The sequence below is a fragment of the Lissotriton helveticus genome, chromosome 6, assembly GCF_964261635.1.
Source record: "Lissotriton helveticus chromosome 6, aLisHel1.1, whole genome shotgun sequence".
In the NCBI taxonomy this organism is placed as follows: Eukaryota; Metazoa; Chordata; class Amphibia; order Caudata; family Salamandridae; genus Lissotriton; species Lissotriton helveticus.
This window is the reverse complement of record NC_136067.1, coordinates 1,119,586,796-1,119,601,478: the sequence shown is the minus strand read 5'-3', so window position 1 is coordinate 1,119,601,478 and position 14,683 is coordinate 1,119,586,796. Positions and strand designations below refer to the sequence as shown.

General features: G+C 42.4%; 1 protein-coding gene across 1 annotated transcript in view; it reads right to left on the bottom strand.

The window, feature by feature from the left end:
• Positions 1–14,683, bottom strand: part of ESR1 (estrogen receptor 1) — a 1,629,997-nt gene that overhangs the window by 104,418 nt on the left and 1,510,896 nt on the right. Inside the window, exon 6 of the mRNA XM_078648772.1 lies at positions 3,874–4,007. Coding sequence (XP_078504898.1) covers positions 3,874–4,007 — 134 coding nt within the window. The remainder of the gene's footprint in view (positions 1–3,873; positions 4,008–14,683) is intronic.

The window sequence follows — 14,683 nt, the reverse complement described above, 5'->3', positions numbered from 1 at the left end:
GCAGCAGGGCCGGACGGTGTTCCTATTGATGTTTTTAAGCACAATGAAGAATTCTGGACCCCTATTTTAGTTAATTTTGTAATGCTATCATTAATGGAGTGTTACCATCTACCTGGGCTAAAAGCGTTATCGTCCCCATTTTTAAACAAGGCGATAGAGGGTGTGCAAAATGTTACCGACCAATCTCCCTTCTGGATTCCACCTCTAAACTAATGGGTAGAGTCCTTCTGGCCAGATTGGAATGCTGGTCAGAAGAGAATAACATCTTACTGACGCCCAGTATGGATTCAGAAGGGGGATTGGAACGGTGGAGCAATGCATACATTTATAGTTGCTCATAGGGAAATACACACAGGCAGAAGATGGATCACTCCATCTCTGCTTTGTTGATTTGTCCAGCGCGTTCGATCTGGTAAACCATACCAAACTGTGGCAAACCTTAGCAGAGATGGGCGCACCTGGTTACATAACACATTTTCTCTCACAGTTATACACCCAGCTAACTTCAAAAATACGCTATGGCCAGAAAGGAGAATGCACCACGCACTTTAGGGTCACTAGAGGAATTAGACAAGGCTGTGTCCTTGCTCCCCTGTTATTTTCACTTTAAATTAATGGTATTGATTCTCTTTTACAGAACTTGCTAGCTGATGCCCATGTTATTGGTAAACGCGTCACCCCAGTTTTATTATATGCAGACAATGCAGTCCTAATATCCAGGACTGCAAACGGCCTCCAACTCCTGATTGATAATTTACATCCTACATGACTGAAAAGAACTTAAAAATAAATTTGAGTAAAACACTGGTTATGACATGCGGGAAAACAAAATTGAAAAATAGAAATCACTATGTTGGGGGGACCAAAATTGAAAGAACATCTACTTTTTCGTATCTGGGGTTACTTTTTAATGGCAAGGGTCCATGGGCTGCACATATAAATCATTGTAAACTTAAGTTCCTGAGATCCAGTGAGGCGATTCTTAGATTTTCTGAGAAAATAGGGAATAAGCCCATGCGCGAAATATTAAAACTATATGGGAGCAAATGCATTACAGGGGTATGTTATGGAGGTGCATTATGGGGTATGGCAGATACTTCCTCATTACAAACTCTCGAGAACAAATTCCTGAGACGGGTTTTATCTGTGCCCAATTCGACATCGACCTATATAGCCCATAAGGAGCTAGATACACCATATATAAGCGATTTGATTGGTGTAGCTGCCCTTATATTGTGGCGTCAAATCTTCACTAAAGAAGAAGCTCATTTCACCAAAGAAATAATTCTAGATTGCTTCTCATGAGATCACTACAGTACTATACCTTGGCTGCATTACATTCGTAGCCTTATGGCAGAGTGCAATATGGTAACCCACTTTAAAGACCCAGTGAGTATACAGATTTATGGTAAAATAGAGCTCAAGAGGAGATTCCTGATATGCAGAGAAACTAAGAGGCTAACCGAACTTAGTACAAAATCAGGTAATAAATCTTACTGCGAAGGACCACTTCTCTTCGGCATACAACCGTATCTCAATTTTACAAGAAATGTACATCACAGATTCTTCTGACGCGATTAAGGCTGGGTACATTCCACTTTCAAGTAGCATTCCCAGAGATGGGAAAGTGGAGTCGAGATTTACCTAAGTGCCCGTGTGATGGTACAAGCCCTCAGAGCACTTTGCACTTTATACTTTTCTGTAACTTTTACACGGACATCAGGAAATCGATTTTAAGACCCCTTTTTATATCAAATAAATTGTATTTTTATAAGTCTGCCTTTTATCATGTTAGTAAACTGGAAAACCCATCGATATGCAATGCAGTGATCCTTTTTATCCTGATGGCAATTAAACGGAGAAAGGATGTTACTCACTTTGAATTGCTAAATTATGAACTTGACTAGTGGGAACTTTCCACACAATTTGGTCTGTTATATATTCTCGATCCAATGCTATTATAAAGAGTGTCCGATCATTTCTGATTTTATAGATTTGAATGTACTCTATTGAGTTTAATGAAGTTTTATATAACTTATTTTTGTATGTTTTTGAAAATTTTAAGGATACCGTCGCATACACTTATGATGAAATATGCTCTCGTGTAAATCTGTTACATGTTTGTGTCCCAATGAAATGATTATGATGGTTGCTTTTTATTTCTTATATATGTAGTATGCTTTCATGGTTATATATTTATATACTGAATAAAGCTTGTTTAATTTGATTTGACTTACTAATGTATAACACGCATAATCATTTATCGTGTATATTCATGTATAATGTCATATTTAGATTTACCATAGTGTGTGAATTTTATAATAATAGATAACCGTAGTTAGAGTGTGTTCATGTTAAGTTAGGCCTTAATTTGTAGGCCTCAATTGAAAGACTCTTATTTAATGAAATTACATGTTTCAGTTTGCTCTGCATAATTTTCTCTGACTCCAGGTGCCAAGAGATACTACATACTTGTTAAAACTGTATTTTTAAGTTTTTTGCGAAGGCAACTTGATGTAACTTTTCATAACTTAGTTGGGACAACTCAGCACCTGTGTGTGAAAGGAGCTGAGGGAAAAAAACCTCTCTTTTCCGATATCTTTAATCGCCCTGGAGCTAGAATCGCACAGTGTATGATTCATGAGAAGTGGGCTAACACAAAGCTTACTGTGAATGTTGAATTTTGATTGGCTCCTTCTTCATGGGATCTATGCATTACATCTCTTTGTTGAATTTCATGTTTTAAGTGGGCTTCACTGACCTTAGGCAATTAGACTTGCTTCTGTCCACACTTGTAGGTGGATGTTTTTCCCCCACAGTTTCATCTCTCAAGCAAACACTTATTTTCCTTCTGATTGGAATCTTCATTTTGTTCTATTTGAGATATTCTATTTGCTGACACCTGCTACTAATGAATTTCCCCGACTTTACCAGCAGCTTTAGTCTAACATTAGGGAAATTCCCTTCAGGAAAATTTAGATCTTTATGATTTGCCTACTCTGTCTTTGAAAAACTTGACTTCACATTTGTTATTTGATCTGTCTAGACTATGTTCACATATGCTGTATTCACGTGGTTATTGATTTATGAATAAACTCAATTGATTTGAAGTTGTAACTTTACTATTTTTTTTTAATAAACCTCTCTGTTGCTACTGTGGGGTAAAATATGCTTCACTGTCATTGACTAAAATTGGTGATTAAAATAAATGGAAAGTGTACTCCAGACTACTAATCGAAGCTGCATTCCTCTATTGATGGCAAACTGTGTGCTAAACAAGGTTTCACAGCCTGGTTAGCAATTATGAGTGCCATTATAGCTGGTAATGTCCTTGTTCAGTGCTCAGATGATTGGAAGAAGATCAATTGCATCTTCTGCAAATCAAACAACTCGTCCAGGGTTATCTTGAAAAAAGTCAGAATTCACAAAAAGCTAGGTGTCATCTCAAACGAAGGGTGACATTCTGATGACAACCAAAAGAGGCGCTGCGGATGAATACTGAGTGAGAAGGGGCCAGTTTTTAGACGGGAAGAAGCTGTGACATTCCACATCAACCAAAGGTCATGGAATGTTTATGTACAGGTAGTGGAATGGAAAAGACTTTGACATTATCGAACCTTATCAAACTATCTGCATCCTGAGCTGTAGCCAAATCTAGAAACTACATTAACATTTTGGTAAAATGGTGTGCCTCATGGCTTGGGTTAATGTTCAGTGTTATTTGCATGCTGCGCTTTAACAGTAAATGTAGGTAAGGCTCTTGTTGATTGATCTTTAACAGTAAATGTACCACAAAAAAAAGCAAGTCTACGTGTTTATCAAGTAGGGCTCATCAAAACTGCTGCCACATGCCATAGTTTAGGAATTGCTCACCTGAGTTGAGAAGAATGATGGACTTGAGGCACATGAATTCCTCACCCTCAAGTTTCATTGCACGAAAACGAGCCGCTGTGGTCACCAGCATGTCGAAGATCTCCACAAAGCCCTCCACACACTTTCCCTGATTCCTGCATGGAGACAAATAGATAGAAATTTGCATTGTTTTGTACGGTGCTTCTTTGTCATATCTACATAATACATTTTGAGGTATTGATGTGTTTAGTTTTCTATATGCTTTAAGCTAACTGTAAACCAGAAAATGGATTGCAAAGTTTGGGGAATCAAGATTGGAAAGTGTGACAAACAGAAAGGTTGCTTTGATAAACATGCAACCAAGAAGCTGACACTAGTTACACAAAAGTATCACATTCATTTGGGACCATATGTATCATGCAAGTTTGCAATCGCAAAGGCCGGAATTTGCTAAATGGAATGTATGAAGCAAAACTGGTGCAAAATAACTAATCGCAAATTTTGCGATTCCTTATTTGGCAATTACATTTAAGGAATCACAAATTTTGTGATTCCTTAAATGCAATGTATGTAGCAAAATTTTTTAGCAAAATGCCCCTAAGGAATCGCAAATTACCACCAACTTCTAGTTGGTGGTAAGTTGCGAATTTCTTGAAAAATGCACATTTTTGCATTTTTCAAAGTGCCATGTGACGCACATACATGCCCATAGGGCATGTATGTGCGCCACATGTGCACCCATGCATATTTCAGGGGTACAACAGGGTGTCCTTTGGACACCCCTGCACCCTTGAAATTATTCTCAATTTGCGATTAGCAAATTGCGAATCGCAAATTGAGAATAACTTCCCATTCATTCCCATGGGCCTCCTGGCCCATAGAAATGAATGGGAAAGTATTCCTTAATTGCGATTCGCAATTTGCTAATCGCAATTAAGGAATTCTAAGGAATAGCAAAAAAAATGCGATTTTGTACATACATACCCATTTGCGATTCTCAAATAGCGATTTCTTAAAAATCGCTATTTGAGAATCGCAAATGGGTATCTTGATACATATGGCCCTTGGTCCGATTCACTACCCTATATTCACACAGACGTGAAAATTAGGTGTGGAAATAATTGCATTCACAAAGTCAAAATTCCACTTCTCTTTTACACAATCGATTTCGCCTTCCTTATCGGGATTTATATGTTGCTAAATTTCATAATATTTCTGTGTGAAAAATTGCTCCAAGGAATGGATTTGTGAGCATTATTTGGTGGGTCAACCAGAAAAGATACCTTCAAACTTTCGAAGCTAATTCCCCACCTTCAAAATGATTAGAAAGTGACTTCTGTCAAGTGCCGATTTAAATGGCATTTCAGAGAAAATGCACAGGATGCACCTCCCAGGGTCCACTGGATTGTGGAGAAAAATGCTTCTACCTTGGGGAAATCTTTACCATTGTGAAGCTTCAAAAAGTTCTCAAGAACAAAGGTATTTTCGTGTTCTGCTTCTACGTTTAGAAACTTACATCATGTATATATATTTATACAGTTACATTTGAGAAAATGGTTATGCAGTGCTATCGTTGTGGACATATTCGACACACCCAGATGTCCAGCAATACTTAGGGAATTTTTTCTGAAAGTCAGAAATTTGTTTAAACCTCGTGTATGGTTACAGGAGTAAATATTTCATTTAGTGGTTATGCGAATTGCACTCGCTCATGTTTTTTATTTTTCACCAGCATCTTTTCTTGTCCAATGTCCAGTTTTTCTTTTAACCTCAAAATATTTTAATTTTGCACATAGCCATCAAGTCACATGCTGAGGACAAGAAAACATTTTATGGAATAATTTCAAAGAAAATCTTACTTTCTTACATCTTTATTCAACAAAACGGAAATGATCTGTATTTCCATAAAATAACAACATCACAAAGTTAAAACAGTGATAAATTAAACAGTGAGAGATTTTATCTCTGGAGTGTTTCACAGAAGCCCTATCACAATTCAGCAGCGAACATACAAGCCTCTTTAACAGTCAAACTGCAAAGTGGCAGTGGTAGCAGAAGGGAACATATTGCAGTGGACCTGTCCGCAAATTTTTCTAGATAGTATAGCCAGCAATAGAAGCTTCAAGAAACCTGAAAACAACTTCACAAGGAAGGACTTTGAACCTAACTTCTCTAAGATTCTGAACTCTAAGGTTACCTTGTCCAAGGAAAAAATTGACATTTGCTATAGATGTGGCAGCAAGGATCATCTTGCCTATGAAAAAACACTGTACTGCACTCGGGTAATGATGTTCTAATTGTGGAATCGTGAGCCATTTGTTCATGTATGCATGAAGAGACAGTCACCATTTGTGAAATGTGTAATAGAACAGAATGATTGTGAGTCATCTGAGTGGGAATAACTGAGTGACAAACAGCGAGGACACACTGTATAAATAAAGGTTTGTGGGGTTATTCTCTAACTTAAAAACAAATCACTATGTGAGATTTCAATTGATGGTATAGCTCTGTGTATTGTTGCTGATTCAGGGCCACCTTAGATGATAGTAGATAGGAAAATTTGGGCAGGAAAATGTGCCACTAATCTTGGTTGTGAGCAGTAAAGACCAGACATTCATCCAGAGAATTTCACAGGGGAACCAATTCATACCCAAAATAGGATAGAAAACCCTACTATTGGAATTTAAGTGGAGGAAAGTAGAGGGTAACCTAAACAACGTGGAAAGGACTCTTCTGTTTCAGGGAGGTTAGACCAACGACAGTCATGAAAAAGTTCAAGTTGATAAGATGTATGATCTCGTGCACGCTTGGGAAACAAATTACTAGGGAATTTTCCAGACAAGTGGGACAACTAGATGGGGTCCTACAGGAACATTTTGAAAAAAGAGGCGGTACCAGTTACTCCTAAGATTAGGAATATTCTTCTGGAAATCAGGAAGGAAGTTGCAAGTGAATTGGATAAGCTTGAAAGATTTGATATTATTGAAAGTGTTGAAACCAAAGCAAAGTTGGCTTCTTTGGTGGTGACCACACAAAAAAGGGTATTTGTTGATTTAAGAGCTCTCAATTTGAATATTTCATTAGAAAAATGTGCCTCAAATTTATGAACTACTGGCCATGAGCAAAGTGATGGAGTTGGTTGCATCAATTGACCTTCCCTTCCCATCAGACATGCTTGCACAAGAATAGCAACAGCTTTTATCACTCCTTTTGGTTGCTATCAATTTGTGGGGCTACCTTTTGGCCTAGTTTTGACCGGTATGGTATTCCAAAAGTCGATGTATAAATTATTAAAGGAATGTACAGGTTTTGCCATTTTCCATGATTATATTTTGGTAATGGGCATGGCTAATTTTCAACATAACAGATGTGTATGAGAAAAGGACAGACCGGACCGATGTTTATTAAGAAAATGTACGTTTGCTATGTGACCATTTGGACCATGTGGTAAGTGGTTATAGGATAATGCTAAAGTAAAAACTTGCAGAGGCAATAAAACGTACCCATGCCCCGGAGTCCAATGTTGAAGAACTATTCTTCCTTGGTCTTGTGGAGTAATATTCAAAGTATGTGCAAGCTAAGACATATAAGTTATGACTATTACCGAAGAAAAATAGCAGTTTGTATGGAATGATGAGCTTCAGTAATGTTCTATGTAATCAAAAATTACATATATAGTACTACTCCCTTCCAAGATTTTGATTCTCAGTCCTGAAGTATTAATACAACTGATACTTATGGATGAGGTCTTGGCACAGTGTTGTCCTAATGAAACTAAAATGGTAAAGAATTTACAGTAGCTTTTGTTTCTCGCTCAATTACATCAGCGGCATAAAAATACACTCTAGTGGAGGGAGAAATCTGGTTTGTGGAGTTTGGGTAATTTTTAAAAGTATATATATCTCAATTTGTGTTAATCACAGATCATAATTCAATCACTAAAATTGTACCTTCCAGAGAATCTTGAAGAGCATCTCTTCATATGTCTAGGATGTCTGTGAGATTTTTGACTACATTTTCAAAGTATAATATGTCTGTGGTAGAATAAAACATGATAACCAATTTTTTTTAAAGTAAAGCTCTTTGGGGCACATGCATCAATATTGCTTTTTGCGATTCCTTAATTGCGAAAAATAAGGAATCGCAATTAAGGAATTGCAAACTGCAATGCATCAAGAAATCGCTAAAAAAAATAGCGATTTCTTAAAATTCCTTAATTGCGATTCTCTAATTGAGAATCGCAATTAAGGAATACCTCCCCATTCATTCCTATGGCCTAGAGGGAAGACATTCTCAATTTGCGATTCTCCATTAGAGAATCGCAAATTGAGAATGCAATTTCAAGGGTGCAGGGGTGTCCACACCCTGTTGCACCCCTGACATCTGCCTATAAGTACATCTTGCACACACACATGCCCCAAGGGCATGTGTGTGTGTAAAATGGAACTTTGAAAAATGCAGTTTAGTGCATTTTTCAAAGTTTTCGCAAATTACCATGAAGGTCAATCACAAATTTTTGAAGTTTGATGCATTGCATTTAAGGAATCTCAATTTGAGATTCCTTAAATGCATTCGCAATTTAAGAAATCGCAATTTTGCGTTTTCTAAAATAGCGAAAAGTACAAAAATGATGATGCATCCCAAAAGTTAAAATTGCATTCGCAAACGGCCGAATTTTGCGGTTCGCACCATTTGTGAATGCAATTTACAGTGATGCATGTGCCCCTTTGTCTTTTAAACAGCATATATAAGATGACATGGATGAATGCTTAGTTTCCAATGTGCAATTACCAGAACTAGAAGCTATCACCAAGGATGAATGGGTGGATGCTTTGCCAAAGACAAGCTGTTAAAGAGAGTTTAGAAATATTTGAAGTGGGTTGGCTAGAGAGGAAATGTTTGGGTGAAATTTTGGATGTTTTTTGAATTTGAGAATAAATTAGATTTAGGAGATGGGTTCATGGTAAGGACAGGCAAGGTTGTTCCATCACTGCTCTGAGAAAGAGAATTTTGGAAATTAATCATGAAGGATACCTGAGGAGAGTTAAAAGTAAAGAAGGACAACATTACTGCTGACCAGGAGCAGATTTTTGTGTTGAAAAGATAGTATGTGACTGCAATGAATTTAATGGAGCAGATAAATTGCAGATTACATTATTCCCCCCCCCCCCACTAGTTCCTTTACCGTGTGCAGATTCTCCTTGGGAAACAGTAGGGTTAGATACTTTAAGTCGCATAATAGATTCAGGTGACATTAACTGGTATGTAATTGTGCTACTCAATTTGTTTTCTAAGTGACCAGAGTTTGGATCATAGACAAATACTGTAAAAGAATGTTTAGATGAAGTTTTCAAGAGAGAGGGTTTGCCCAAGGTGATAAAATGGTGGTGTAGGTCTAAAATAAACCAGGATAGAGGGGTCTGCAACTTGTCTCTCACAACCCTCCAAAACCATCAGAGGGAAGCATGCATGAGTTTTCTGGCAGTCAGGAGCCAGAAGACGGGCAACTTCAAGATGGTACGGGCAATATATGCCCATGAATGGCCTTGTAATTACTGTATTATCATAAGTTGCTGCCGAATCAACCTACAAGAGACTCTCTGAGGAAATATGGAGTGGACTAGGAATTCTTCTATTTGCTAAATTGTAACTGTTCCCATCCTCCTTACCTGACTATTCCTTACTATGGAACTTTCAAGTAAATAAGCAGTCTGTGTTTACTCTGTTACTATATTAACCTTCTTAGATAGGAATCAAATTGGCTTATAACAGGGTCAGAGTGCCCTCTGACCGTGTCGCAGGCAGTCGCTCCCCACACTGCTGCACAGCTCTGCCTGCATTGTTTTTGTCTAATCTTGTATTTTTCCCCTGTGCCTAACTTGCTTTCTTGCCCAGACTTGTTTTTATTCCTCTGTGCCTGTACTTGTTTTCTTGTCCAGACTTGTTTTTATTCCTATGTGCCTGTACTTGCTTTCTTGCCCAGACTTGTTTTTAGTCCTCTGTGCCTGTACTTGCTTTCTTGCCCAGACTTGTTTTTATTCCTCTGTGCCTGTACTTGTTTTCTTGCCTAAACTTGTTTTACCTTCCTGGGCCCACTTCTCCCGTGACCATGCCTGTTTTTCCCAACGCTGTGTCCCTGCGGCCCCGCCCCCTGCAATCCCATTCGCCACCCCGCTCCCGCCTCCCGGCTGCTCCTCCCTCACACATCCCCTCATATGGAGGCCGTGCTGCGCGCGGCCGCTGGTGCACCAAAGGCAAGCCCATCTGCGCCTGGACTGCGCCCAGCGCCAGGATCCCTGGACCCCGCCCCGCGAACGCCATGACGCCCGACACCGCTACGATGCCAGAACCCTCCACCCACTCAACACTGGACGATCACACACCTGCTTCCTGGCCGCCCCGAAGTGCACCCACGGAGCTTTCACCTGCCGGAACTGCAGATTCACAAGCATCCGCCCCACCATGCTGCTGACCAGGAAAGAACCCAACCACCTCAGATGCATCCTTCTCAACATCCGCTCCACCCGCAAACACGCCATTGAACTTTGGGACCTACTCAACTCAACCTCCCCAGAAGTCGCCTTCCCGACGGAGACCTGGCTGAACCCCGCCTCGGCACCCGACATAGCCATAGCCGTCCCGGAAAGCTACAAGATCACCCGCAGGGACCGTACCAACGGAGCAGGAGGAGGAATCGCCATCGTCCACATGAAAGCTCTCAGAGTCTCGACCAACACTGACGACACCCTGCACTTCCACTTCCAGATCCACACCGACCCCAACACCACCCTCAGAGGAACCCTCATCTACAGGCCCCCCGGACCCTGACCACAGTTCAGCGATTCCATCGCTGATTTCGTCAGCACACACGGCCTACATCCTCCTCGGGAGACCTGAACTTCCACCTCGAGAACTACAACATCACCAACTCCACCACCCTGATCGCCAACCTCGGACTCCGACAACTCATCACAAAACCCAACCACTCTACCGGTCACACGCTTGACCCCATCTTCACCGCAAGCCCCCATGTCTCCTTCAACCACACCATGGAACTCCACTGGACCGACCATCGCTGCATCCACTTCACCTTCAAGAAACCCACCATGCATCACCGCACCCAACGGATGCCTCGCCGTTGCTGGAGCAAAGTCACCGAAGACCAGCTAACTACCACCTTCGCCTAGAGCACACCCACTGAGCTCACCGACCCCGACACCGCCGCCTGCAACCTCAGACAGTGGACCAACGACTGCGCCAATACCCTCGGCCCGATCAAGAAACCCTCCAACAGTCACAAGAAAGCCAGCTGGTTCACTGAAGTCCTCCGGGCCTCCAAGCAAACCTGCCGAAAGCTGGAGAAGATCTGGCTTTGTGAACGAACATCGGACAGCCACGCAGCCCACAAGAATGCGACCAGCAGACACCATCACATCATCAGATCCACCAAAAGGGCCTCCGTCAAAGACCGCCTAGACAACAACGCGCACAACAGCAAAGAGCTCTTTAACATCGTGAAGGAACTCTCCTACGCCAGCTCCAACACCAACGACATCCCACCCTCGCAAGACCTGTGCGACTCGCTGGCCACCTTCTTCCACCGCAAGATCACAGACATCCACAACAGCTTCAATGCCACAACTGCCCTGACAACCACTGAGACCTCCGCCCCTACGACCACCATCCGCACCAACCGCCTGCTCTTCTGGATCAACATCAACGACGACGACACCATCAAGAGAATGAACGCCATCCACTCTGGATCTCCGTCAGACCCATGCCCACACCATATCTTCAACAAAGCCAGCACAGCCATCGCACCCCATCTCCGGAAAGTCATCAACACCTCCTTTGAGACAGCAACCTTCCCCGAGAGCTGGAAGCATGCCGAGATCAACACCTTACTCAAGAAACCCAAGGTGGACCCCAAGGACCTCAAGAACTTCCGGCCCATCTCCCTGCTCCCGTTCCCGGCAAAGGTCATCGAGAAGACCATCAACGAACAACTGACCCGCTACCTCGAGTAGAACAACATTCTGGACCCTTCCCAGTCCGGGTTCCGCAGCAACCACAGCACCGAGACTGCCCTCATCACTGCCACCGATTACATCCAGTCCCTGCTGGACAACGGAGAAACAGTGGACACCATGACCCCCCTATCCACGCCAAAAGCATCAAACTCAAGAAACTGACCAGAAACTTTCATCTTATCCCCTGAAATGAAAATCAAAACTCAACTCCTGCTAGCTCCCCACCCCCAAAATGCTAACACCCTCACCGAACATTATAATAAATCAGTTACTGAGGTCCTAGACCAATTGCCCCCGAAACTTAAAAACTCAAAGAAACATTCCTTCCAAATCCTGCTTCCACTCTGATCTCAACAATGAAAGGCTCTCTCTTAGACAATCTGAAAGAACATGGAGGCAACATCCGTCCCCCTCTCATCTAGCCCTCCTCCGATCTGCCAGGTCCAACTGCAGGAAACACATCCTCAATGAAAAGTCCACCTTATTCCGCACACAGCTTATAGGGCCAAAAATAGACCCAGAGAACCAATCAGCATCGTCGTAAACCAAACATCTTCTGCCCCCAAAAACTGACGGTCTCTAAAGAGAAATGTGAAGAAAGTGCGAAGTTCTTCTTTGATAAAATCACCAAAATAGACCAACCCTTCATCTTAAATTCGCTCTCTCCTTACCCACTACCTTCTTATAACATTTTTCCAGAACCTCCATCCCCTTCAATTCCTCCCCCTGTCCCTGCCCATCTCCTGTCCGTTTCCTTCCCACCAGAATCCAACCCTTCTCTCCCCCAGCAACATAAAAACAATGCCTCCTGGCATAATTTTCACCCTGTCACCGAACACGAAGTCAATAACATCATCGCTAAGCTAAAACCATCCTCCCACACCAAAGACCCTCTGCCCCCTAACCTAGTCCAAGACCTTAAACATATCATTGCCCCTTTTTGGACCACCATTATTAACTCCTCCCTGGCTACAGGGTGTGTTCCCGCCTCCCTCCAACTGGGTCAAATCACACCCATTCCCAAAAATCCTAAGGCAGATCCCAACGACCCAAATAACCTACGCCCCATCTCTAACCTCCAAAGCCCTCGAAAAATGCGCCCTGCTCCAACTAGATAATCACATCAACACTTTTGACCTCTTTGAATTACTGCAATCTGGCTTCAGAAAAGGATGCAGCACAGAATCTGCCATGCTCAATATAGTGGATGACATACATCAGTCACTCGACAAAGGTGAGACATGCCTTCTCATTTTTCTCGACCTATCCACTGCTTTTGAAACTGTTAAACACACTGCCTTACTAAACACCCTTAAAGTCCGCTTTGGCTTCAATGGCCTTGTCCTCAACTGGTTCACCTCCTTTCTCCAACACAGAACCCAACAAATCAAAATCGAAAACTGCCTCTCCAACCCTACTCCGATCTCTCTCCGTGTCCCCCAGGGATCCATTCTCTCTCCTGCTCTCTTCAACCTTTTCATGGAACCCCTCACACTCATCCTCAAACAAGCAGGAATCAATTACCATCTTTATGCCGACGACACACAACTTTACTAAAAGATGAAATCCAACTCTGATATCCTCCACCTAAATGACACCCTGACCAAGATCCAATCATGGTTGCACCATAACCATCTGAAACGTAACCATAAAAAAACCTAAATCATTTTCTTCTCGCCTAAAAACAACCCACTCCCCATACAAGACTGGATTGCTGATCTAAATGCTCTCAACTGCTCTCTCACCACTTCTAATTCAGTTACGTCTCTTGGCATCACCATTGATAATAGCCTTGCCTTCACCTCCCACATAAACACCTCAGCAAAAGGAGCACTCTTCACTCTCCGTCAACTCAAGAAAATTAAACCCTTCATCACGGCTGATGACTTTAAAACCATTGTCCAATCGCTGGTCTTGTTGAGAATTGGCTATGGTAACGCTATCCTCGCCGGGACACCAAAAGTTCGCATAGCTCCACTCAAATGGGTGCTCAACCTAGCTGCTAGACTCATCTCTGACTACAATCGCTTCGACCAAATCTCCCCGCACGGAAAACTCTCAAATGGCTACCCATCGAAGGCAGATCCACCTATAAGATTGCATGTATCACGCACAAAGCCCTTCACCAAAACACCCCACGCTACCTCTCAGACAAACTCCACAAAGCAGGCGGCGTCAGACCGACGAGGAACACCAACACCCTCATTCTTATCCCCCTGTTAAAGAAGAAATGCACACAAGTTCGCTCCTTCTCTGGGAAACGCTCCCTCCATCTGGAATTCCCTGCCCACAGACCTACACTGTAACCCCTCCTACTTCAACTTCAAAAAAGAACTCAAATCATACCTCCTCAACAAATACTGGGGTCCATAATTTCCTACTCTGACACTGTTCTCACGCTCTGCGCCCCCATCAGGGTGCCCTCTATTTTCCCTCCAATTCTATCCCCTCCACCCTCTCCCTCCTAACGCCCCTCCCTCAGGCTACTCTTTCCCCCCTGAACCCACCTCCCTGTTCTCTGTATTTACATATGACCTCTAGCCCCACGCACAACCTCCCACTAATTTTCTACTCCCCTAATTACTGGGGTCCATAATTTCCTACTCTGACACTGTTCTCACGCTCTGTGCCGTCATCAGGGTGCCCTCTATTTTCACTCCAATTCTATCCCCTCCACCCTCTCCCGCCTAACTCTCCTCCCTCAGGCTACTCTTTCCCCCCTGAACCCACCTCCCTGTTCTCTGTATTTACATATGACCTCTAGCCCCACGCACAACCTCCCACTAATTTTCTACTCCCCT